Genomic DNA, 24,352 nt, shown 5'->3' on the forward strand with positions numbered 1-24,352 from the left:
ATAGAAAAAACACCATGCTACCTGTAAACATGATACAGAACTAAAACTTGTTCTTTAAATCCCTTAAAAAAAAATAATGCTTTTTTAAAGCTAAAATTGCCATAATCACCCCAATAAGCACTATTAAAAAAAAAAAAAAAAAAAATATCAGCTATCTCATCAGGAAGAAGCTTTATCCAAGAAAAAAGAGATTGAGGTGGATGGAAGATTTATATGTATGTCTGCAATGCCTCTTCACCCTTTGATTGGCCTGTTTGAAAATCACTTTCCAATCAATCAACATCTTTGGCTACTTAAAGATGGGAGGGAAAGCTGGGGTAAATTAGTTAATGTAGTTGAGCAGTTAGTGAGGTAAGTAGCTGAAGGTATTGTTGGTTTTCCAGTGTATGTTGTGGTCTTTATTTAAATTTGATTGTATCAAGTATATAGGAATATCATTGTTAATATTTTTTTTTCTTATGCTTACCGCAGACAAACTTTAAGCTACTGAAATGTAAAATGCATGTTATATTCTGAAATGTTTTCTTTTTGTAGTAAAAACTAACCTATCATTCCTTTAGTTTTGGCTTTCTCTCTGATATCTCTAGTGACACTGTGATGTTTAAATTATGTTCTTTTTGTTATTCTTACATGCTCACACAACAAATAAGACTTGCAGTGTCTGAGTTCTGTGGACAACAGGTTATTTAAATTATTAAATTTGTGTCCTTTTTAATCTCTTTCTTGAAACTTTAACATTACCTTTAAAATCCCCTTTTTTCTGTTCTGGAATTCTGAACTGTTTGGATAATACCAGCAAGAGAGCAACTACAACTCAGCATGTGGGGTAAAGTGGTAAGTTAGTAAGTCTTTTACTACAGCTAGTAGCTTCTTTGTCTCACCATTGCTGGATTACTGAAAGTAAGGATCTCCCAAAATACAAGGAAGAACTAGTCATCACTGACCTTGCAACTTTCCAAGATTCCTAGCTAAAAGAAATATAAGCAAATAGCATGCTTAAGAAAAATATGATGCTTCTTCTGAAATAAAACCTTTAACTCTGCTTGCGAGTTTTGTTTTCCTTCTATGTTTTCCCAAATCTCTTCAAGTTAAAGCAGAAAGTTAAGTAGATACTTGTGTCTTATGCTAAATAATCTCTTTTTCTATCCATGTGAGACACTCAAAATGGGAATGTAGCACTTTTGTCCTGATTTAGTCCTGCTGTTGTGGAATTAATCTTCTATTAGCTGATCTTTTCCCTATCAGATCATGAGATGTGTGCACAGCTGTGGCACCAAAAGCCCCAACCAGAAGAATCTGTCTTTAAAGGAACATTGTACAGTTAAACCTTGGGAGTTAAACATCTGATTAAGAACAGAGTAGTCGTTTATACCTCTGACTTTTTTTATTAGCCAAAATAGCAAAATGCATATATAGTATAAGCATGCTATGTGATGGAGCTGAGGAGTGTTGCTGGAGTGTTTGGGAGCTCTTTTAATCATATTGGATATGCAAGAAGGCTGCTGGGAGGGGTATCCTGAACCCTGGAAGAAACTTCATAGGCTTGACACTGCACCCACTACTTCTCAGCCTGCTTTGAAAGATCAGCCCCACAAATATGTAATTTTGCCTCACATCTCACCATGTTTTTAGTTACCACTGTGCAGGATGCAATATGTTTGTTAGCTGAGGAGATAGCATTGGTCTTTCAAATACAGGCAGGTAACAGCTAGCTTTTTTTTTTGTAAAAGCGCAGAGCAAACTTTCAAAGCTGAAGGAAAGATTTACAGGGATTCTTTTAGCTAATAGTTTCCCCACAGGGATTTGCAAAGGTACATCAGTTGCACAAATCCCACCTAGCTTCAGTCGTCTTGAGATCTCCAGAGGATCTTGCTGCATACTTATCTGTAGGTCTGGCTGTGCCAGTGTGTTTTTAAAGGTCTTTGTGGGCAGTTCTAGAGGAATACTTTGGATTAAAACTGAAAGGCTGCCATGGGGGCTCCTGAAGGGCTCAGCTGTGACTTCTGTGCTGGGATTATGTTATGATCTGTGTAACCTGAGTCCATGCCAGGAGGAGGCAGCCATCCAATGGGACCATGAGGGTAATGCTGCCGATTCACCTGGAACCAGTTGCATGTATGGCTGAGCCCTCTCTGACAGTTGAGAGGTGGGACTGTTAAGGAGCCCTTGCTATCTTGCACCCTTTGAGCCCCATCTGGGGCTGTGTCCCATATTTTACATCTTGTGGCTCTCTGCTATATCAAGAAATGGGTGTCTGGTGCATGATGCCAGGAAGGCTGGTTGCCCTTAATGTAGTGGCTTCACGTGACCTTGGGGACCGGTCCATAAGGGCTCTTGTTCCGCTTCTGGCTTGCGGTCCAAAGTCCGGCAGGTTTGCATTTCACTTTCCTCACTGGAGGAATTGCAGCCACGGTCTGCTACAGTGAAAGCGAGTTGTGAGACTTCATGTATAATGTAGACAATTATTAAAATGATCTACAGTTGTCTAAACTTTGCTTTGTTACAGAAAAAAATCACTGAAATGGAAATTAAAAGGAAAAAACCTATAGACTATTCAATATTGCCGTATTATTGCACCACAGATGAGATCATGAGGAAGCATTGATCCTGTTGGGACAGCATAAACACATCCTGATGGACCATGGCTACAAGGGAGATAGTACATTCACCTGCTGACCTCCAGAAAGCAGTGTTTTCCAAAGAGGGGTTTTAGGCAAACAGGAACATTGTCCTGGAGACCAGTGAAAGGTCTGCCCTCGAACTCCACTCTGTGAAAGTATTATTGATTATTGAGAGAAAAACAGATCACAGAACAGAATAAACTTTGGTCCTGTGTGGCCTCAATACAGGCAAGTGTCCTTCCCAGTGAAAAGTCGTATTCTTCCTATGGACAAGAATACTTGGAGCTCTAGGCCAGCAGCTGACTGATGCCAGGATATGAACTGTATTTACCTGTGTTGAATACGGGAATATATCTATTTTCAAGAATCATTAGTGATACAGACAGCTGTATAGTAGCATTTAACTACTTGAGAATTGTTTTTCTTCTGTGACAGGTCTGAAAGCATTTCTTCCTTCTTCCTTATAATTTTCAGTTCTTTTTTCAATTTATTTTATTGTAGAAGTTTTGTATTTATTGTAGGCCAGAGGGCTATCTGGCCTTTTGTAGTCTTTAGTCCACCAGGATCCATGGTTTATTTCCCACTTAGCCTCACTAAAGTGTCGTTGTAGCCCTCCACTATGTTTTCTCCGGAGCTCTCCAATATTTCTGCCTGCCTCAAAGCACTTTCACAGCACGCAGCCCATCCATTCGTCCCCTGGTGTACATCCCATTCAAGCCTGACATACCACTGATCCCTGGTTGTGCTCCTTCTATCCCTTCAGAAAGTACAACTCCCTTCAAATCCCCACATGATCCTTTTCTTTATACCCTGTCTCTACTGAGTTCCTTGACACAAGCACTTTCACTTCTGCAAAATCCCATGGCCACAACCCCAGCCTTATTCTTTAGTCTTCGACACCTCTCCTAGAGCTAGAAGTTGGAAATGTTGGTTGGTCTTAGGACATCTCGGCTCTTTTCCTCATTTCTGTGGTAGTGTTTGTTCACGGATTTGGTCAAGCTGCTTTCCTTTCTGCCTGAGTCTTATAAAGGTGGTGAGTTTTTACAGAGCTAGCATACAATTTATGAACACCATGTCCGCTTCCCTGCCAGTGAACATAATACAACCCTTTATATTAACTGATCTCCACCTGAAAAGCCTTTTACCCCCACTGCCCTTGCAGGAGGGCTGTTCAGGGCTCCACATTTTGGGTAGCTAGAAGCTGTTTTCTGACATCTAGCCTAACTGAACGTGCATCTCCCCAGCTCCCTGGTGCCTGTCTTAAGTTTCTGTATCTCTCCTGCCTCGGTGGCAACATTTGCAAGCTGTCATCGGAGCATTGCTTAGTTTTCATTTTGCTCAGCTAACCGTGACAAGCTTTTTTAGCATCTTGTTTTGTTTTCCTGGTCATCCCTTTTCTGCATTCCTGATGGTCAGAGGTCTCTTTCCTGCCAAGCAGCTCACACATCACTTCAGGCAGATCTTCCTTGAGATTGCTATTAAAATGATCCATAGGGGAATAACTTTTCTGGTATGTAATTTGATTTTATTTACCTTCCAGTGGCTGTCTAGGGTAGCCAGTGTACAAACAAATTATGAGTTTCCCAAACAATGAGTTTCTAAATTGCTGCAAAAATCCTGATTAGTTCTTTTAGAGTATGTTTAGTAACTTTTTTTAATCAAACCTGGAACCTGCACTTCAGGCAATCGGCAGAAAAGCAAAACCTTTGCAGGGTTTATCCATTTCACATTCTTCCAAAACACTGAGGCAGAGTCCTAGCTTTTCTAAGTACAAGAAATTAAGGAAAAATGCCCCCCAGACAGAGATAAAGGTGAGCACTGCACCCATGGCATGGTAGTGCCTGTAGGGCTTTGCTGGGGAGACGCTTTCTCCTGGACTGGGCTGACTCAAGTTGTCTCCACTGTGTAGACACCCTGGTAATCTTTCTGCAGCTCAGTTCCCTTTCCCAAAAGGGTGATGTGCAGTACACGTGAGAAGACTACAAGATAATTGGATGCTGTGATAATGTGAGTGCACAGGGAAGTGGGACACTCACCCTAAAGCATTAATTAAATGTTTTGATAAAATGCTTGCAAAATACTTTGCAACACTTCTTTAGATAGAAATTGCTGTAGGAATGTAAAGCATTGTTATAAAATTATTTCAGGTGATTATATCTGCATCCTGTAGCAGTTGAAGTTCTAGCTACAGAAACAGGACTTGAATGACACCCAAGTCAGTAAAATCAGGATTATAGATACAATTTGCTGCAGACACATACATACAGGAAGAGTAAGAGATAACTGAGATGCTTTCAGGATGGAAGTCTGTCAATACTCTTTCTTAAGGATTATGCAATCTGTTCAATAACTTTTTTTTTTTTTATAAATCTGCTTTGGAGTACTTGTACAGGAACTGAAGCTTAATTATCCTCTCTACAGTGTTATTGGCATGAATGCCCTCAATGCCTAAATTATTTTTTTTTTTAGTAGGGCGAACCTTTATCTAGTACTTGCCCAGCCAATGCAGCATTGCAGGTTAAAACTCAAGTAATTTTTGTTGCTGTTAAATAACAGCTACTGCAGAAAGATAGATAAAATGGTTCCTTTTTGATAATCCTGTTTTCTGTGTAAATCCAAACTAGGGAGGAGATTGTCTTAGATGAGAACAAATTGGGAAGAGCTCTCAGGCTGTCTGATCTCTCGTCTGCTTTGCAAAAAAGAATCAGATTAATGAACGTAATCAGATTAAGGCTAAAGAAGGGAACATATCTGGGGGGCATCAGAGCTCTGCTGATACAAAAGAACTGTATGGAAAATTAGCATTAAGGGCCTAACATTGCTCTACCATTTCATTTAATGGGAGCAAATAATGGCTTTCAAAGAAGTCCTGAGTGCTGGCAAAAGGAGCATGGATTTCCAGAGGGCGCAAAGACTTGAGGGAGCTGGGAAGTGGCTCTAAGACCCTGGCTTTAGGCAGATGTTGCTTGAGGTGACGGTGACTTGCAGAGTCCTTTGGCACATTGGCTGGTGTAGGAAGGCAAGCAGCATGGGGCCTTTTTAGACGCACGGTTTGATGCAGTTAAATCTACCTAAAACTATCTCTGCTATCAGCCTACTGTGTTTTGTACAGAAAAACGATGCTGAAGGGAAAGAGACAGAGATGGCTAAGACGGACAAGGATGAGAGAGAATGACAAAAAGGAGATATATCTGAAAAGGAGGGGGAATCATGGTAAAACCAGAATGAGAAAGAGGGGATAGAAGTGAAGATCACAGAGCAACTTTAGGTCCTTAATGCTGATTTTTTCACTGCCCTCAGCAAACTGAAAGCAGGGTGCACCATGCCAGTGCAGCAATGTACCACTGATTGCTGGAGTGGCAGCATGCATACCAGCTGATCTTTGTAGAAGAGGCATTTTAAGTTTTTGAAGAGAAAGTAAACAAGAAGTGGAAGTATGAACATGAGAAGGAAAGGGAGAAGGTCAAGAACTTGAGGCGAAAGGGTACTTACAGTTTCTGTTCTGATCCATTTTCTGTTTCTTCAGTGCCAATTGTATCTCAACAAATACCTGTTCTCAACAGCACTTGCTGCTACACGATGCCTAAATCCTGCTGGTTGTTACGGACTCACAGCCTGTGCTGGAATCGCGGGCAACATTGTACATTTCTGCTTTCCAACATGAAGTATCTCTCTCGCTAAAAATGCCCATTTTTTTTCTGCCTACGTTTATTACCTCATTTGACTTTCAAGTTCTCCGAGAGAGTTTCCTGGGGGAACCAAGGGAATGTTTCATGTGGGGTCTTCAAGACCAAAAAGCAAACATGAATAATAATAAATATTATTAGTAAGAATAATAACAAGTAATAAGAAATACTATGAGACCTGAAACTGGTGTAGCCCAATTTTCTAAGTTGTTTTTTTTGCCTGGCTGATTTATCTAGGAATTGACAAGCTCTGATTAAGGTTTTCTCCCTTTCTGGGATATTTATAAATTCTATTCCCCTGTGACCTTTCTTGATCTGGCAAGCTATGAGTGCCTATTGTAGCTGTAGCCTTCTACCTGGGGCACGTAAAATCTCTACTCATCACCAATTTTCATACTTTTTTTTGGCATTGGATTGTCTTGGAAACATCTATGGCTCTGTAAAACGTGGTTCACATCAGTTGTCGGGATCAGACACTGTTACATGGACAGACCCATACGGCAAGGTTGCTTTAAGCTTTATTTCCATATAAAACAAAGCTAAAATTGGAGGGGTAGATGGTGGGGCCCCTGAATTTTTTCCTGTGTCTTGCATAATATAATCATCTGAACAGAGGTTTGGCATATCTCAAGGCACTATTTCCTTTTCAGATGGGTGAGGTAATTAAATGTGAACAAAAAAACCGAGGGGGAGCTAATGGGATGTTGCCCCTGGTTGCCATGAAAGAACAGGAAGAGAATGATGTGAGATACGGAAGAGTCTTGTTGGTTGTTGCAGTAGTAGGTGGAGTCTCGCAGTCTGCACGCTCCCAGTGAGCTCATGCCATGCTCCCAGGGGTTTGAATTGTAAAGGAGCAGGTGACTCCAGCTGCTAGCTGGTTCCCAGTTGACGCAAGAGTGTGCAAATCTATGCAGATCCACTGTCAGCTGCTCCTCTCTGGGCAGCTGCTGGAAAGTTGTGTGTGCGCACATGAACTTTCTAGGCTTAATCTGCATTATGAAGTGTGTGTGCGCGCGCGTGTAAGCTTTCTGCAGAGCTCTAGAGCATATGTGTCATGACCATATGTGTCATGTGAGACCAGAAAAGCAGATGTCCTGAACATGCCCCTCCTACTCGGGGATTAGAGATGCTCAGGGGAAAGCAGAGGGAAGCTGGGACACACCGCCCTGACTTGCTGCCAGAGACGGCAGCAGCTTCTGCAGGTTCAATGGGCCTCTGCTCTTTGGTCAAATAAAACCCTGCAGCTCCATTTCCAGCAACCATCCCCTTTCGGTTAACCAGAGAGGAGGAGGATGGCCTATGCTGAGGAAGACAGGTAAGGTGCAATGAAACAGGGGATGCACAGGCATCTAAGCTGGAAGGGGCTAGCAAAATGGCATCGCTTTTCCTTGCCTCGTTTTCTTCTTCTTCCTACTGGGCACTCAATAAATGTCAGACAAGCACTGCTCAGAAGTAAACATCTTATTATTGAAGAGGAATCTGGCCATCTGCCTGTGTCAGGTGCTGATGTTATGAAATATAGCAATGAGCAGGTGACCTTGGCAGAGGTTATGGGCCAGAAAAGGCAAATATCACGGTGTGGAAAGGCATACACTGCAAATATGTATGGTGGTATGCCCCTCTGAAACTTAATGCTTTATCTGTTTTGGGGGGGGTATGTCTGCTTTTTGCATGGATTTGCTTTCAACCAACCTAGAAGCACAACGAGGGTGGGGGTTTTTCATGCCATAAAAGATCTGCCATCGGCAACAGTCCTGTGTTTCGCAACAGATGCATTTCTCCAGTGGATGACAGCAATCGCAATAAAGGGGATTGTGTTTTCAGCTGATCCTGTGATTTAATCCAAAGCGATGCTACCGAGCACTATTATTAGGTGTGCATTGTTGGACATGGAGTAGCTATAAGGGGCTTTCTGCTACATGTACTAATTCAGGCTGTCAAAAAGCTTGCACAGATCTCGGGCTCATGCAGTCCCAGCCTAAACGTTGCATTTGGTGACCCATAGGTCAAACTCCCCCTCCACTCCTGCCGAGCAGGTACTGTCTCCTTCGTATTCAGAAATTATCTGTGCCTGCTGGTCCCTTTTGATGCTGTGCATCCAGAAGATTTCTGATAACTAAATACAGCAAGCAGGGCACTGCAGATTAATTTTGGCATCACTGTGCTCTCAGCACTGGGGACAGCTCTGACAGGTCCAAAGCGTTTGGGATGGAGAGGGCTCTGCAAGGCCCATGCACACCTGCCGAAGCTCCTTTCAGGCAAGGAGAGTTACACAGCACTGGAGTTTTACTTCTCTGGATAAGAAATATTTTAACATCTTCTGTTTAGAAGAAAAAAAATTCCTTCAAACTCGGCACAGCTCAGTCAATCTCAATGTCTTCATCAGACATTGCATGGGGTTCATCCCACACTCCTAAAATTTCTGGGGATATAGGAGTTATATCCATTCTTTAGTGTTATTTTGCAAGGCTGGATGCACCTTTTTTAAAAAAATACTGAAAAAAAGGAGATTAATTGTCAAGAGGAAGAGCAGATCCTGGTGACCTCATTCTTTTCTCGTGCCTGCCACAGGTACGTCAAAAGCTTGGGTATTACATTGAAATTCTCTTGGTTCCCTCTGATTTCTAAACGAGGATTACAGTTATTCAACAGAGAAATTGGGGGGGAATCATTCATTAATGCATGTAAAGCACTTTTAAAGCTTTTCTCTGGGAGCAAGGGATAATACAGTCAGTCAAGTGTAGGCTTCATTAGTGTCACTTTAATAGCTTTTGCTTATTTCAAGAGTTCATGGTACACTTGGAAAATGCAACAATATGTTATTGTAAATATACTCTTTCTTGTTTCCAGACTTTTCCTTTGAAAAGTATTTCAGCTAAATGACTCTTCATTTTAATGCATGAATATGGAAGTTATTTCTTCTCATTGGATCACAGGCTTATGACATACTTGGGTATTTTTGACATCACAGTTTGTAACTAGGACCATAAGTTTGATGTATCAGACATTGGACAGGACTTATAGCAGGAGCTGGGCAGCTAGGAGATGAAAAAGCTCACAGAAGATACCTGTGCAATAACTACTTACCATGTCAGTATAAAGAAAGAAAAAACATAGAACTGAGATCCTTTATTTGAATACCTGATACTGCAGTTAGAGGAGCCTGTTGTATGCTGACAGTCAAATCCTCTTCGTCAATGGTCCAAGACTTCCTGGAGCGTAGAGCACCACTTTGAAAGCTTTTCTGTATGTCCTCTAAGGCTGCAGACAGCAGAATCACAACATGACTGAGGTTTGCACCTCTGGAAACAAGAGACTTGATTTCAAAAAAAAAAAATAAAAAAAATAAAAAAATTATGAAGCAGACAGTGACTGCTTATCAGCATCTCCAGTCAATTTTACATCACCTTCAACCTTGCGGTACCTGCTTCTCTCACCCCTTAATAAGCAGATCAGCTTGTCACATAGAGAAACTGCTGCCCCTACCTGTGTTGGTTCATGCCGTGACCCAGCCCTCTACCACATACAGTCATTAGTTCTACTCGTCAACGGTAACGATTGAGTCACTGTCAAGAAATGCTGTCAGTACCCTTGCTTTTGAAGAGAGTTTCTGGTCAACCTTGATATTGACTTTCAGAAGATATCTGCATTGTCCTATAGGAAATAGGATTATGGGATTATTTTGCAATTGATTGTGTTCCAAAACTGTGATTAATGCATCTGATGAATACTGGACTGACAGACCTAAAAATTGAAGTCCTCTGTCCTCCCATGAGACACATACACAACAGGCAGTGTAATGCCAGCTTCTATCCCACCTTCTAGCAATGTGCCTTAGCGCTGGATAAGACTTTTTTTTTACCAAAGTATTTGAGCAGTCCCCCTCTTAAATCAGACAGCATAAGCCCAGGAGCCCAGATTCCTGGTTTTCATTTGTTTTGATGTAGTCTGATGTCATTGGGCCTCTCACCTAGGACTAGACTGGGGTTGTGACCCACTGCCCACCCGTGGGAGAGGAGATGATGAATGAGATCTCCATGTTTGCCTCCTGTACTGAAACCACAATGTATGGAGAAGGTGGATGTTTGAGGTGCATTACCAGCCCCAGAAGGAAGCACTGAGAGCTGATGATGCTCAACACTTAGGACGATTAGGTTTTCCATCTCTGTAGATGATGCTTCCTCCATGTCCCAGTAGTCTACCTATTGTAGAGGACAGTGTTTACTCCTTCATCAGCCCAGCATCCCGGCAGCGCTGTACAGGTGCCCTTGGACTTCCATCCTCTTGTATTTCTCCACCACAGGTTGGACATCCCCGTACACACACATATAGGCTGCAATTTCTCAGTCTAACTGTGCTTTTGCATTCCTTCAGTAACTCGGGAGAGACCAGAGCCCATCAGAAGCAGGACTGGTTATGCCTTGTGACATTTCCATGACCTAGGTATCATTAGCTATTCTGCCACTATAGAATGAAACCAGCAAAGAGGATTCAAATGATTTCCATCTGGCCAGGGGTAAAATATGAGATTAAAAGTGAAACATCTTCAATAATAGCAGTGAAGCTCCTATTCTTTTAGTTTAAATTAAATTTCTTCTTCTTTGCACATTTTCAGGGCTTTTATCCTTTGAAGCTTGTTCTTTGGATGGGTTGATAGCCTCACTGACCTGTTCTCCTTCTGCAGAAATAGCTATGAGGCATATAAGGAAACAGCGGATTGGTTACGTGCCCGCACCATCCAGCGCCCGAAGACTGCCATCATCTGCGGATCTGGACTGGGAGGTCTGGCTGATGTGTTGGATAACAAGACAATCTTTCCGTGTGAGGACATCCCTCACTTCCCACGGACCACAGGTTAGCACAACCGAGGGCATCAGCTTCCCATCCATCGGCAGCCTGCCACAGCCTTACAGTGAGATAACTCGAGTCAACACACACCACTTGGCATTGGTCTGCAAACCAGTCTCTCAGTGGTGAAAGTGTGTTCACAGTAAAAAAAAAAAAAAAAAAAAAACACCAAAAAAAACCCCCAGAAACCCAAAACCCCCCACATATTTCTGTGCTATGATATTTTATTTAACTTTCAGCTCCCGGTTTCACAGCACTTGGCCGCACTGTAATGCATAGTCATCAACTGACAAATCCCTCTAAAGTCAAAGACCTCGACACCTGTAACTAAAACGGCACTATTATCCAGTTGCAGGGCACGTTGGCAGATTGGTGTTTGGGGACCTGAGTGGACAGCCCTGCGTGTGTATGCAGGGACGTTTCCACTATTATGAAGGATACTCTGTCAGCACGGTGAGTTCTCCTTAAGAAAATCATTCACGTAGGGAGAGACATGTTGTAAAAGATGCAAAAGTGACTGCTTGTTTTGATATCCAGCTGCAGGAGGTTAGCTCTTGCAGTGAACTTAGATTGCTCTTGCAATGAATCTTGCTTAGATTTTAGATTTCTCCCCCAAAAATAAAATTGAGAGTTCAAATCGAGAGGTAGTCAGCTTCTGCTAGGTGAAGCTGATGCTGTGCAGCCACACAAAGTGGCTAGCCCTGCTATGCTCACAGAGCAAAATCATGTATCATACAAAGCAGATTGATTTACACAGTTTAACCCTCATTTTAATCATGATTTAAAACAGCAGTCAGGAAACTTTGAGTGATAAGTATAATCTATTTTAATCTTCTTTTGCATTTGTATAGTTTACATCTTTTTTTTTTTCCTAGAAAAAAAACTCTGGCTAGTGTAACTTGGTATACTCTCCCAGTTAACATACAGAACTATGTGAATATTCAAGTATTATCTAACATGCATGTATGTACATTTCTGTTGGAAACACCAATAATATTTCTTATTTACTGGCTGATAGTTTTGTATGTCCTTTTTTATTTGGATAGCTTTGAGGTTTTAATTGTGGCTGAGGTCAGTTTGTATTTGGATATGAACTGTAATACTTGGCACCACTCAACTTTTTATAGAAAAAAACCCTATTTTAAATACACTTGATACAAAACTAGGTTTATCAAAATATGTTTGTCTATTACAATTAACTCATTTCTTAAAGAAGTGTTATGTAGTTAGGAGATTTTCTGCTCACAGCTTCTTTAGCATTTTAGAGGTAGTAGATATCCTGATTCCTTCTTGACTCCTCAAAATCAAACTTGAATTTTTTTTCCAGTTCCCAATTGTTCTATAGCTTTGGATAAGCAGGTCGCTGAAGTGAACACAAATAAAATAATCTCTAAGCTTCTGTGAAATGCATCACTGCTGTAAAAAGCTGGTTTATCAGTTACACTCCATGTCCATAAGTAGTTACTTCAATCAGCACAGTGGTTTGATCTCTGCAAGATCTTGGCAGTGAGGAAAAACTATCTGTATGTTCTTTTTGTACCACATTTATTTGACCTTAGTACAACTGTAGGAAACGCGGGCTTGAATTGTAATGGTATTCATTTCAAAATTAGTCTTTAATATGTTTTTAAAAAAAATTAAATTATTTCAATTTAAATTAGAGGAAACTTTAAAATTGGAGAAGATGTTTTGTCTCCTTGTAGCCTCATACACACCTTTCTCTGTGTCATGTAAGCTGTCCACAAATTGCAATACTACAAATGTAGTAGTAGTAGCTGTCTATGAATTACGATACTCATTGCATATATGCCTTTTGTTCTTGCAGGTCACCTTTCCCATCAGAGTCTTCTTTCTCCTGGGGGTGGAGATCTTGATTGTCACAAATGCTGCTGGGGGACTGAATCCCCACTTCCAAGTGGGGGACATCATGTTCATTAGAGATCACATCAGCATGCTCGGCTTGGGAGGGCAGAATCCACTGCGTGGACCAAACGATGAGAGGTAAGAAGGCATCAGCTGTGTTACCAATTAATCCTTTCTTCCTCCAGCTGCAGGCTAGGACTGCCAGTTGTGCCTGCTGGCAAATACTGCTTTGGCTCCAGGTACCCATGAGGCAAAAGTTAAAGCAATAGCTGTGTGTGCTGTGCCACCTGCCCTGCCTTTCCCAAGCACCCTTCCTTGGCTGTTGCTTACTGAGATGGGTTGACCCTGGCTGAACACCAGGTGCCCACCAAAGCCGTTCTATCACTCCCCCATTCTCAGCTGGACAGGGGAGAGAAAAATATATAACAAAAAGCTTGCGGGTCGAGATGAGGACAGGAGAGATCGTTCACTAATTACCGTCACGGGCAAAACAGACTCAATTTGGGAAAATTAACTCAATTTATTACAAATGAACCAGAGCAAGGTAATGAGAAATAAAACGAAATCTCAGAGCACCTTCCCACCACCCCTCCCTTCTTCCCAGGCACAACTTCACTCCCAGATTTCACCACCAAGCCCCCCCAGCAGCACAGGGGGACAGGGATGGGGTTTATGGTCATCACACGTTATTTTCTGCCGCTTCATCTCCTCAGGGCGAGGGCTCAATCACGCTCTTCCCCTGCTCCAGCGTGGGGTCCCACCCACGGGAGACAGTCCTCCACGAACTCCTCCAACGTGGGCCATTCCCACGGGCTGCAGTTCTTCACGTACTGCTCCAGCATGGGTCCATTCCACGGTGTGCAGTCCTTCAGGAGCACACTGCTCCAGCGTGGGTCCCCCACGGGGCCACAAGTCCTGCCAGAAAACCTGCTCCGTGGGCTCCTCTCTCCACAGATCCGCAGGTCCTGCCAGGAGCCTGCTCCAGCGCAGGGTTCCCACAGGGTCACAGCCTCCTTCGGGAGCCCACCTGCTCCGGCGTGGGGTCCTCCAAGGGCTGCAGGTGGAGATCTGCTCCACCGTGGACCTCCATGGGCTGCAGGGGGACAGCCTGCCTCACCAGGGTCTTCACCACGGGCTGCAGGGGAATCTTCGCTCCGGCGCCTGGAGCATCTCCTCCCCCTCCTTCTTCACTGACCTTGGTGTCCGTAGGCTTGTTTCTCTTGCATGTTCTCACTCCTCGCTCCGGCGGCTGTTTCTCCCTGTCCCAACTTTTTTTTTCCTTCTTAAAAATGTTATCACAGAGGCGTTACCACTATCACTGATTGGCTCGGCCTTGGCCGGCGGCGGGTCCGTCTTAGAGCCGGCTGGTATGGGCTCGCTCTCTCTCAAACACAGGGGAAGCTTCCAACAGCTTCTTACAGAAGCCACCCCTGTAACCCCCCCCCCCCCCCCGCTACCAAAACCTTGCCACACAAAACCAATACGCTTACTCTTACAAGCCTATGAGGAGTTTATACGCAAACGTCCAGAAGGTTTTGTTTTCTAAAAGTAGGCTTCTCATCCTTCTCCTGACATGGCCAGCTGTACCGTCTGCTAAAAAGACCCTCTTCTTGTCAGTCCCTTTCTCTGCTAGTTCCTCTTCATTGAGTAATCTGGTGGACTGTGGTGTCTCCAGCCTGCATTTATCAACAACTGTTTCTGATGTGATGGAACTGCTAGAACAGAGGCCAGGCAGTAAGTTGATAGCAGTGGAAAGGTAAAACCTCTAAATCTCCTGATAACCACCCTTGTATCCAGGTCATTAAACTGGGATGCCTTTGTTAACACCATGTATTCACTGAAGGCATCAGTCTGATGAGAGGTGGTTGTCTTGGCAGCCTCTTGGGAGACCTCTAGATCTACGAGAGTGACCTGCTGCTGGCTGAGCTGGGAAATCAGGTTTCCTGTACTAGCTGTGTAGCAGGATTTTTATCTTATGGACTGTAAAGTGGGGCTTGTAACACATCCTCACCCCTGGACTGCAGTTGCCACCAGACATAGAATTGGTTTAGCAGGAGGTTGGTCTAGATGACTTCGAGGTCCCTTCAAACCCAAATTAATCTATGATCCTAAAACCCTCCCAAGGCACCATCGGACTGGTAGGGTGGAAGGCAACCAGCACCAGCAAGGTCATAGCACTGAGAGGGGCATGCCAGATGGCCCAGTGTTTACAAAAAGAAGCCCCTTGGGTCTCAAATGGGGCTAAAAAGAGCATGAGGACACATCCACTGCAGATTCAGGCTGAGCAAAGGAGAGCACATCAGGTGTCAGGAAAGTCAACATGGAAGCAATAAAGATCCAGGGCTGTCAGAGCCTTATGGCAAGAAAGAAAGAGGCTAGGTTGTGATAAGGAGATAACAGTAGCAAGAATTATTTCCTAACCAAGTTGGCAGGAAAGAAGCCAGATGAAAGCCAGATGTGTGAAGCCAGAGGACAGGCAATGGAGGTGGTGAAGGAAGGAGGTGGTAGTTTATGAGCAAAGAGCGAGTTTAGGTAACAAGATGGTTAAATTTGTTGTTGGGTTGGTACCTTCACCTTGAAAAAAGGATGTGTTTGCAGGACAGGCATCTGGACTGTCCTGGGATCTTTCCAAAAAGAAAGCTCTGGCTGAGAGTAAGGTGGTCTGCTTGGCTTCCAGTTACAGTTAGTTCCTTCCTGATGTAATGCCAGGTCTGGCTCCTGCTACTGAAGAAATCTGAAAGGTGCTAGCAACTGCCTCATGAGAAATAAACACTGTTCTGTCATTCAAACGGCAAGAGGACAGTACCCATCTGAAGTGGAACATCTTTACATCTTCATCGGTGTTGGTGTGGGTTGCAGGAAAGAACGATCAAAAGCACAGATGCCACATGAAAGAGTGTTTAAAGCTCTCTGGACTTGCATAATTGCTCTGGAACAGGAGGAGAAACGCCGACCAAACAATAACTGCATCTGGAAAACATTCAAAGGCAGCATAACTGTCTCATTGCCTCCCAAAAGCAGCTTCTTGGTGAAGACTGCAGTGCTCTGGGAGGTGGCTTTTGTACTGCTGACCAAGGCATCAAAATGGGCAAAAGGTATTTATGAATCAGCTTTAAAGTATTGCAGAGCTTTAGCTGAGCAAACTCCTCCTAAAATCTAGTGCAGCTCAGCCACCAGGAAGGATTTATCTAAGCACAGCAGAGTAAAACTAAAGGCAATGAAGTGATGTGGAAAGGGGATATAGTGCAAGAATCTGAGGACTGAATTTAATAACTTAGAGATTGGCTTCCGTGTTGCTGTCCATCCTTCAGGAAAGAGAAGCGATTTTCATGGTGATGAATACTTATTACCTTACACCAGATGGGAAAGTTTGTTTTTCATTTATATAACACTTCAGTGTTTGGAAATGTAAAATAAGACAGCTACTGCCCTAAACAGTCAGCTGGAAGAACGTGAAAACAAGCAGGAGCTTTCATAGCCTAAATGAGGGACCTGGTCCACTCCTACCAAACTGAGTTAGTGAACATGGCTGGGAGTTTATTTTCCAGATTTCCTCAGCAGCAGCACACAAGTCTTGGCCTCTTGGTACTTCTGCTCTCCCCGAGTCAATAGTAGGATTTGCTCAGTCAGGAACAGGACTGAGCTGTTATCTTAAGATCCAAAGCAACCAAGAGACCCAGCCTTGAAGCACAGGATGAAGGCTACCTAAAATATGGCCCTGAAGCTCCCACACGTGCTACTCTCCCCATTTCCCTGCAAAAGAGGACACTTGGAATGGGATATTATTGCCTAAACGTAGACATCTAATACCATCTGACACTCTGTGGAGTATCCAGTAACGGTTCTCTGGGGCTGGTAGTTGCAATATAAGACCTACAGGACGTGGGCATGCTCTGGATGGGCAGCTGAGGGGAAGGCAGAACTTACTGGGGCATCTCAAATGGGCAATTGGATTGCCCTTCTGTCCTAGAAGAGTCTCCAAGCTTGTGCTTAGTGTGATCTTGCTGTGCCAGGAACCAAATACAGAACTGGATGCTTTTCCTGTGATGTATTTTCTGACCAGCAAGCTTTGTTCTTTTGCCTCCCCAAGAAAGTCATTCCTTGAGGCCCTTCGAACTGGTCTAATGTAGACGGTTAGGGAGAAAGACTCAAGTCTCATGTGATTTGTCCGGTGGATCCAACTCTGTGTTTCTTGCTTCGAGTATGTGGATGTCAATGCGGGGATAGAAGAGCCTTTGCTGTTGTGGCACAGGGCATCCCTGGCCATGAGCCTGGTTTAGTAGCTGCCTGCTGCGATGAGTCTTAAATGTAGTGACCGATGCTCCATCAGGCCCTGCTCAAACCCCGCACTGGGGACAGCCTTTGGGACTCGGTGCCACAGCGAGCCCACCTGCAAGCTGTTGTGCAGGAGAAGCAAAGGGCAGCAGCTGTCTGATGGACAATGTTTAAAAGTCACAGTGGGCAGTTATTGGGGAGAGAGAGAACGGGCCACCGGTGCTCCCTGGAGACAGGAGTCCTTGGAAAGACCACTCCAGGAGGGTTTGTGCAGCAGGAAAGCGGTGCCAGACCTTCCAACAGCCATAACCTCTGCATGCTGAGGGTCTTGGGCGGAATGTCATGATGGCAGAAGTATCTGATGATGAGGCCAGGATGAGAGAGATTGCATCTGTGGCTGGTCCGCCCTTAACATTTCCCTTTTCTCCAAAGGATGAGCATCTCTGAACTCTGATGGAGGGAAGGTAGCGGTAGCAATATCAGCGTGGCTGTGCCCTTTACTGCCTTGCAGGTTTGGAGTGAGGTTTCCCTGCATGTCAGATGCTTATGAACAAGATCTGCTCAGCCTGGCGATGGAGAGCGCACAGGAGCTGGGCTTTCTGAGCTTCGTCCGAGAAGGAGTGTACTGTCTGCAGGCCGGTCCCTCCTATGAAACTATTGCCGAGTGCCGTGCGCTGCATGCGCTGGGAGGGGATGCTGTAGGTAAGCTGCCTGGGCTGGGCTGATAGGGTTGGTTGGGCACATGGATTAAACAGTTCGTTCTGCTCAAGGCTGACTTTCTTCCATCTTTGACTCTTTGTCTAATTCTCCTGGGCCTAGAGAAATGAGCTCTGTGTATTTCTGCTTAGTTCTGCAGCGGCTTAGTGCTGCTCCTAGGGTGGATCTGCAGAAAGTCTCTGTGCTTATGGCTGCCCAGGGCAGGGATCCCAGCACAATGTTGTGTTTATTTCCCAAACACAAATCTCCCACGCTCAGATGGCTCATCTTCAGCAGGGCTGAGTGGGGCCCAATCAGGAATAAAGTCCTTTTCAATGATTTTTAAAATTCTGACACTGTAAGGATTTTCACTGTGCCTCTTCCCTACAAAACAGCCCTCCATAAGAGTCTTGATTGTTTAGGGATGGTAATTATGGATACCTTCCCAGCTCCATATGAGGAAGGTAAGCAACGTGATCATAAGATTCCTCCAGCTTGACTCCTGGCCCATGGAAGTCTGTTCATTAATATCTGCAGATTTATTGTGCGTGAGGAAAGGAGCTCAGCTTCGCACAAAGCCGTTTTTCTTTGCAGTAGCTTTTTTAGCTGAGGAAGAGAAGAGCCAAATGACACAGCACATCAGTACTTCTCTTAGCAAGGCTGCAAGCAGTCTGACACGTCTTGGGGAGAGAGACATAGCATGCAGGAATCAAAAGTGGAAGGTTTATTGTGCTGAGCAGGGTTGTAACTGTAGTGCTACAGCTATTACAGCCTTACAAGTATCGCAGCCTTTAACTATGACATAGCTCAGAAAGAGAGCTGGGGGGGGATGAGACAAGGGCATGCGCTGAAGGTAGGATGTGGTTTGCAGCCTTGGAGAGATCTTGGTTTTGTGTAAATCCTAACTCATCCTGGTCCTTTCCTCTCCTACCGTAGGCATGAGCACTGTCCCAGAAGTAATTGTAGCCAGGCATTGTGGCCTCCGAGTCCTTGGGATCTCCCTCATCACCAACAAAGCAGTGATGAACTACAACAGTCAAGAGAAAGCCAACCACGAGGAAGTGCTGCGCATCTCAGTGGTCCGGGCTGAAGCCCTGCAGAAACTGGTCACGCACCTCATTGGCAAGCTGGGGGAAAGCACAAACTCTCCGTGACCTCCAGCCATTTATCATTCATATCATAGCATGTGAACACTAGTGAGTGCTGGGGGAGAGCTGTCAGTAGGACTCTCCCCTTCTGCTCTCCTGATTTTGAATAGACCTTTTGATCTTCGTCCCTGTGCTTTAGCTGGTCAGGTGCAGAGGTTTGCTTCGAGTTTTGCCAGAATGATCCCCTTGTTAGTAGCCAGTGACCAAAACAGCTTTCTGGCACTTAAACAGAGTCTGACCTCTGACAGATTCCCAAACCCATATGTCAGCAATGAGCCCCTTGGTACCATGAGCTCCAGCTCCCCCTCATTCCACTGAGAGCATTTGGTGTTTCTTGTGCAGCCTCTCTCAGCTCAGCACCCTCCTGCGCCTGAGTGCCTGCTCCCTTCTTGCGCTGAGCCCTACGCCAGGAGCCAGGTCAAGAGCTGGTCGCAGGGCTTGGTGCCTGCCGGGCATGTTTTGGTAGGGCCTGATCTGAAGCCAGTGGAAGTCCACAAAAAGGCTCTGAGTTTTGGGTGAGGACTTGAATACATAAAATGGGGTAGGCTAAAGATGAGATCTGTCTGGTACAAGCAATGCCTCAGAGCAGGTGAATTGCAGTTGATTTTCGAGCTTGGAAAGCCACTGCATCCCAGTGCATGGGGTTGTGTTCCCTTACCATCCTAGGTGGTCTCCCCAGAAAGCCCTCTCTTTGCTCACTTCTTGGCTCTTCATGACCAGCAGCAGAGCTCAGTAGGTGTTTGCTACAATGCAACTTGCCCCCAACACCCCCTCACACCTCTGCTCTGTTTCCAGCCTTGAATCACTATTGCCCTATTTAACAGCGTGAAAGTACAGCTCGGGTACGAGGCATGACTTGTCGATGCATGGTATGAGAGTGGCCAAGCTGGAAACAGGATCCAGGTCCAGCTCTTCCTGGTTTTGTTCCTTCTGTTTCTGGATGTCTTGGAGATCAGAAGCTTGAGCCACTTACTTACACTGGAGACCACTTACCTTTTGGTGTCCCAGGACAGAGAGGTCAGTTTGACCCAGTGTTTCACCCCAGCTTTGCTCTGCTGCAGGGACTGCAGCAGATGTTGGAGCACCAATGGTTTGTGGAGTTTAATGAAATTAAATTACAGTGGAAATTATTTTGGAACAGATATGATATTTTTCTGACTTTCCTGGTCCTCTTACATGAAGAAATTGAGCCTAGCAGTGAGTAAAGGACAAAGAGGAGAGGCCACCATGCTGTCTTTTACCAGTGTGCTGATGGTCTGTCAAGGAAGGGCAGACCAGAACAGTACATTATTTATTGTTCCCTAAAGGTCAAGCTGAGCCATGGATGTAGCTGGATGTGAAACAGTGACTGTAATTATTAGGTAACCTTTTTCCCTTCATTTATCTTGGAGCTCTCTATAAAGCCTATCACTGTCATAGCTAAATGTTTTCAGTTGACACAGTGCTCTGAACTGAAGACACCCAACTGGTCATGGAGAGCTCCCAATCTGACTGCCTAAATTTAGCTGATCAGTTGTTTTCCATTGACGGTCGCCCTCCGTCACAGCCTTCAGCTTTCCATGACATTTCTTCAGCTCCAGGCACAAAAGGATGTTGTGGCCTGGTGAGTTTTTTCCGGATGGGCATTTGCTTGAAGCCCTTCATGCTGCAGTCATTGGTGTCAACTGCTATATTAATGGTGCAAATGTTGCCACCAGGAGGAACAGAGTTGTGCCGTGCAAGTTTTCCGTGAATCGGTAACATTTCAGATGTAGAAGAGATCTTGGGGTGGCTGCTGTCTTCTTCTCTTCTCCTGAGCAGTTACCTGTGGGCAGTCCAGACAAATATCCGCCCAGCCTGGTCTTGAGGACTTCTGGAGGGGGAGGATTCATTGTCTGCTCTCTACTGGCCGAGTCACTTGTTCAGCAGCTCATGAAACTTGGAGGAGCCCTCTGAGACAGCAGCTCTTTCCATTTGATGGGTCTGACTGTCAAGACAGTCTCAGGGACCAGCTCTGATGGTAATATGCCAAGGAAAGGAGACTCCAGCTCCTTTTGCCACAAGGCTGTTGCCTTTTCAGGTCTAGCAGGAGTGAAATGCTCGTCAACGGTGGCAGCAAAAGCAGTGAAATATGAAAAGTGGCAGATGTGCAGAGCAAGAAGGAACCACTTCTACCTGCTGCCTTTTCAGACTTGTCCCAGTATGGGCTTTTTACAGGGCAGAGAGAGAGCAGATAATTTCCCCTGACTAGAAAATGGTGCTTCACATTCATCTAATTAATACTTGGTAAATACAAAGTCTCTCAAGTGTGAGTGGAAGACAGCTGTGCTGCTAGCTGTAGCTAGAGAGCAGCCAGAGTAGCTAAGGCTGGGATTTCAGCAGGCTCCATTATTTAATCAGAGTCAGGCTGGACTGCAATGTGAAGAGAAGCATCCAAAAAACCTGCTGTTGTGCTGGTGCTTCTTAAGCCAGGCTTGAGATGATGAGGAGCTTGGCAGCAGCACCTGCTTTCAGTAGGCTGGGTCTGCTTCTCTCTCCAGCTGTACCAGAGGCAAAGTGTGAAACCCATACTATGCACTCGTATCTTGATACAACTTGAAAATTTAATCTGAAAATCACCCTGCTACTAAATCTTTGCAAACTATGTCTGTTTTTAAAGAAATATTTTTCTAAATAGCATTTGAGCCCTTAAACAGTGGGGGGCTCTTCTTTCTGCTGTCCAAGGTTGACTTGGATGGCTCAAACTCTGCATGAATGTCCTGATTTTTGCCCCTGTAAATGATGAAAGGGAAGATGCCCTGAGCACCTTGGAAGCAATCTTGCTCATGCTTTGGGGGAGAGAAGGGGAGTACAATTAACAGGTGGGTTCATCTGATTTTGGAGATACTTTTAATCCAATTTGGAGGGGGGGGGGGGGTTACTGCTGCTGAGTTTCAAAAAGCTGAAAGGCAATGATGCAAGGGGGGGGGGGAAGATGTGTAGGGAAGAAACAGGGAGGAAATAAAACCTGCTGTGATCCTGAAAACAGTGGTTTTGTTTGCCGTGCCAATACCATGGGCTAGAAAGGAGTCATTTAGCTGTACCCCCTGCATCCACCTCCCAGGCTGGAGGACAGCCCTGGGGGACCAGAGCACCAGCGCCCAAAGCTCAGGATAATTGGGACCAACATTTGACCAGGACTTTACACAGGTATTTCTTACTGATCCCACTGGGCTGAGGAACTCTCGGAAAAAAGACCAAGAACCAAAGGACCTCAACTAACTTTTGAGCAGCTGAAAGGTATGATGGGCTGTGGTGGTGACAGTGCAGCAAGTCGTCTGTGCTGGAGGCAGGATATGGTTTCCTTGATGCTGTGCATTTCATTTAGTGCTCTTGGTGGTCTCTGACAACATCCGTGGCTGAAATGAGTAGATTGTAACACAACCTTGGTTGGCTTATTTTCACTCCTGTACTCTGTGCCACTTATCTACTTCTGAAATTCAGGCTGTTATGGTCATAGGATAAGCTGGAAGATGCATGAAAAGCTTAAAAAAACCAAAACAAAACAAACCACCCTAGCAAGTAGAAAAAGAGAACTCCAAATTGCATGACTGGTCCTGGCTTTTTCAGGGCTATGGTTAGCAATGAGCTTGGGTGCTGCCTGGTTAGCAAATGCCACCAGCACAGGGGGTCCCATGCTGCCATACCCGTGGCAGGGGGACCCATAGCAGACCTGTGTTAGTGCAGGGCAGAGCTGGCACAACTCCTCCTTTACTCTCTCACAGCCATGGTTTCACGAGCCGGTCCTTTGTACCAGCCCTTTCCTTTTCCTTAGCCATCAGTCCAGAGAAAAGTTTTCAAGTCATGGGGTCCTGCTGCTTCCAGTCCCCTGGAAAAGACGGAGATGTTATATTTATGCTCTCATGTGTGACTCACGTAAAGGTGTGATGTCAAGAGGAGAAATCTCTGATACAACCCTTGGCTGGACCATATCATGAGTTTATAAGCAGAGATGTCTGCTGTTGTCTGAGAAACAGCCCTGCAACCTCCCCCCCAAAATCTGAGTGTGCGATCCATCCTGTTTCCTTTGCAAGGCTCGGTTTCCCAGACTCACTCTTTTGTGTGAGATTCGCTGTTTACACTCTTTTCTACATAAAAGTAAAAAAAGCTTTTTAAAAAATGTGCTATCTGTCTCAGCTCAGCAGCTGAACATATGCTTTGCCTTCAAGTTATCAAAATTCCTTTAGACATTTCTCTTAATTCTCTGCAGTTGAATTAAGGGGTTTCTGCTAGGGGGGGGGGGGCGGGGGGGTGGTGTGGTGTTTTGTGGTGTTTTTTTCCAAAAGCTTTAGGTCTTCACTGCAAAGATTTCATGTGCTGGGAAGAATTAAACTCTTCCCTGCCACGCTGAATACGCAGAGCAAGAGGGAGCGATGCAATGCAGGTCATGGCAGTGAGCCGATCTCAATTCCTTGCCGAATTAAAGCCTGACTCTGTAAGCAGCGTGAGGGTCTGTTATTTCCGAAATCAGATGGCACTTTGAGATAGGACTTGGTTTAAGAGCCAGGACGTTGGCAAAGCCTGAAGGGGACCACCCAGCCTTTTCTCCTGCAGAGAGGACATCCTCTCCTGCTGTGCCTGGAGCCTGGACACCTATGCTGGGAGATGGCTTTTAACAGAACAACCACCACTTGCTTTCCTCACCCAAAGCTTCACAGCCCTCTTTAAAACTCTCTTTCTTAATCTTAGCAAACCCCTTCCTGGAGTAATGAGCCTTTCTTGCCCCAGCAGGTGCTTTGCAGAGGTAGCTTGAGGAAGTGTTTCCCCAGGGATGGCAGGGAGTGGGTTCAGGGCACTGCCAGAGCCCAAATTTTGGTCTCAGGTACCAACTTGGAGCAACCCTTGGGTCTTCATCAGCAGAGAGGTGGGTGTCCTGGAGCAGTGTGGCAGTGCTGGGTTGTTGACCCAGAGCCATCCCCGCTGTGGGCTGAGGCTCTGCTCAGCACGGAGCGGATGATGGACCAGTGCTGGGGACCCGACGCTCCCCTGTGCCCCGTCTCCCTGCAGCCTGGGGACACATCCCTGAGCCCGGCCCCACAGAGGCAGTGGGTATCCACTTTCAGCCCCCAGGAAAACTTTGCTCTGGAGGGAGCGGGGTGGAAAAGCAGTGGAGTCTGCTGGGGAAAATTGTGCTCCAGTAATGGGAAAAGGAGGCTTTCTGGGGACTCGTCTCCACGCCAGGCCCCAGGAAATGTGA

General features: G+C 45.1%; 1 protein-coding gene across 3 annotated transcripts; it reads left to right on the forward strand.

Annotated features, from left to right (window-relative positions):
• Positions 1 to 190: 190 nt before the first annotated feature.
• On the forward strand, positions 191 to 22,943 carry PNP (purine nucleoside phosphorylase). Of its 3 annotated transcripts, none has more exons than XM_049806547.1 (6): positions 191 to 351; positions 10,992 to 11,161; positions 11,505 to 11,608; positions 12,981 to 13,156; positions 17,805 to 17,995; positions 18,926 to 22,943. In XM_049806547.1, the coding sequence occupies exons 1-6, from the start codon at positions 218 to 220 to the stop codon at positions 19,141 to 19,143; spliced, it is 993 nt and encodes a 330-aa protein (XP_049662504.1). In that variant the 5' UTR covers positions 191 to 217; the 3' UTR covers positions 19,144 to 22,943. The 3 variants fall into 3 exon arrangements, with proteins under 3 accessions (XP_049662504.1, XP_049662502.1, XP_049662503.1); XM_049806545.1 differs by lacking the exon at positions 191 to 351 and adding an exon at positions 7,448 to 7,622; XM_049806546.1 differs by lacking the exons at positions 191 to 351; positions 11,505 to 11,608 and adding an exon at positions 7,448 to 7,622.
• The last annotated feature ends 1,409 nt before the right edge of the window (positions 22,944 to 24,352 follow it).

Source organism: Accipiter gentilis, chromosome 7 (assembly GCF_929443795.1).
Source record: "Accipiter gentilis chromosome 7, bAccGen1.1, whole genome shotgun sequence".
Lineage (NCBI taxonomy): Eukaryota > Metazoa > Chordata > Aves > Accipitriformes > Accipitridae > Astur > Astur gentilis.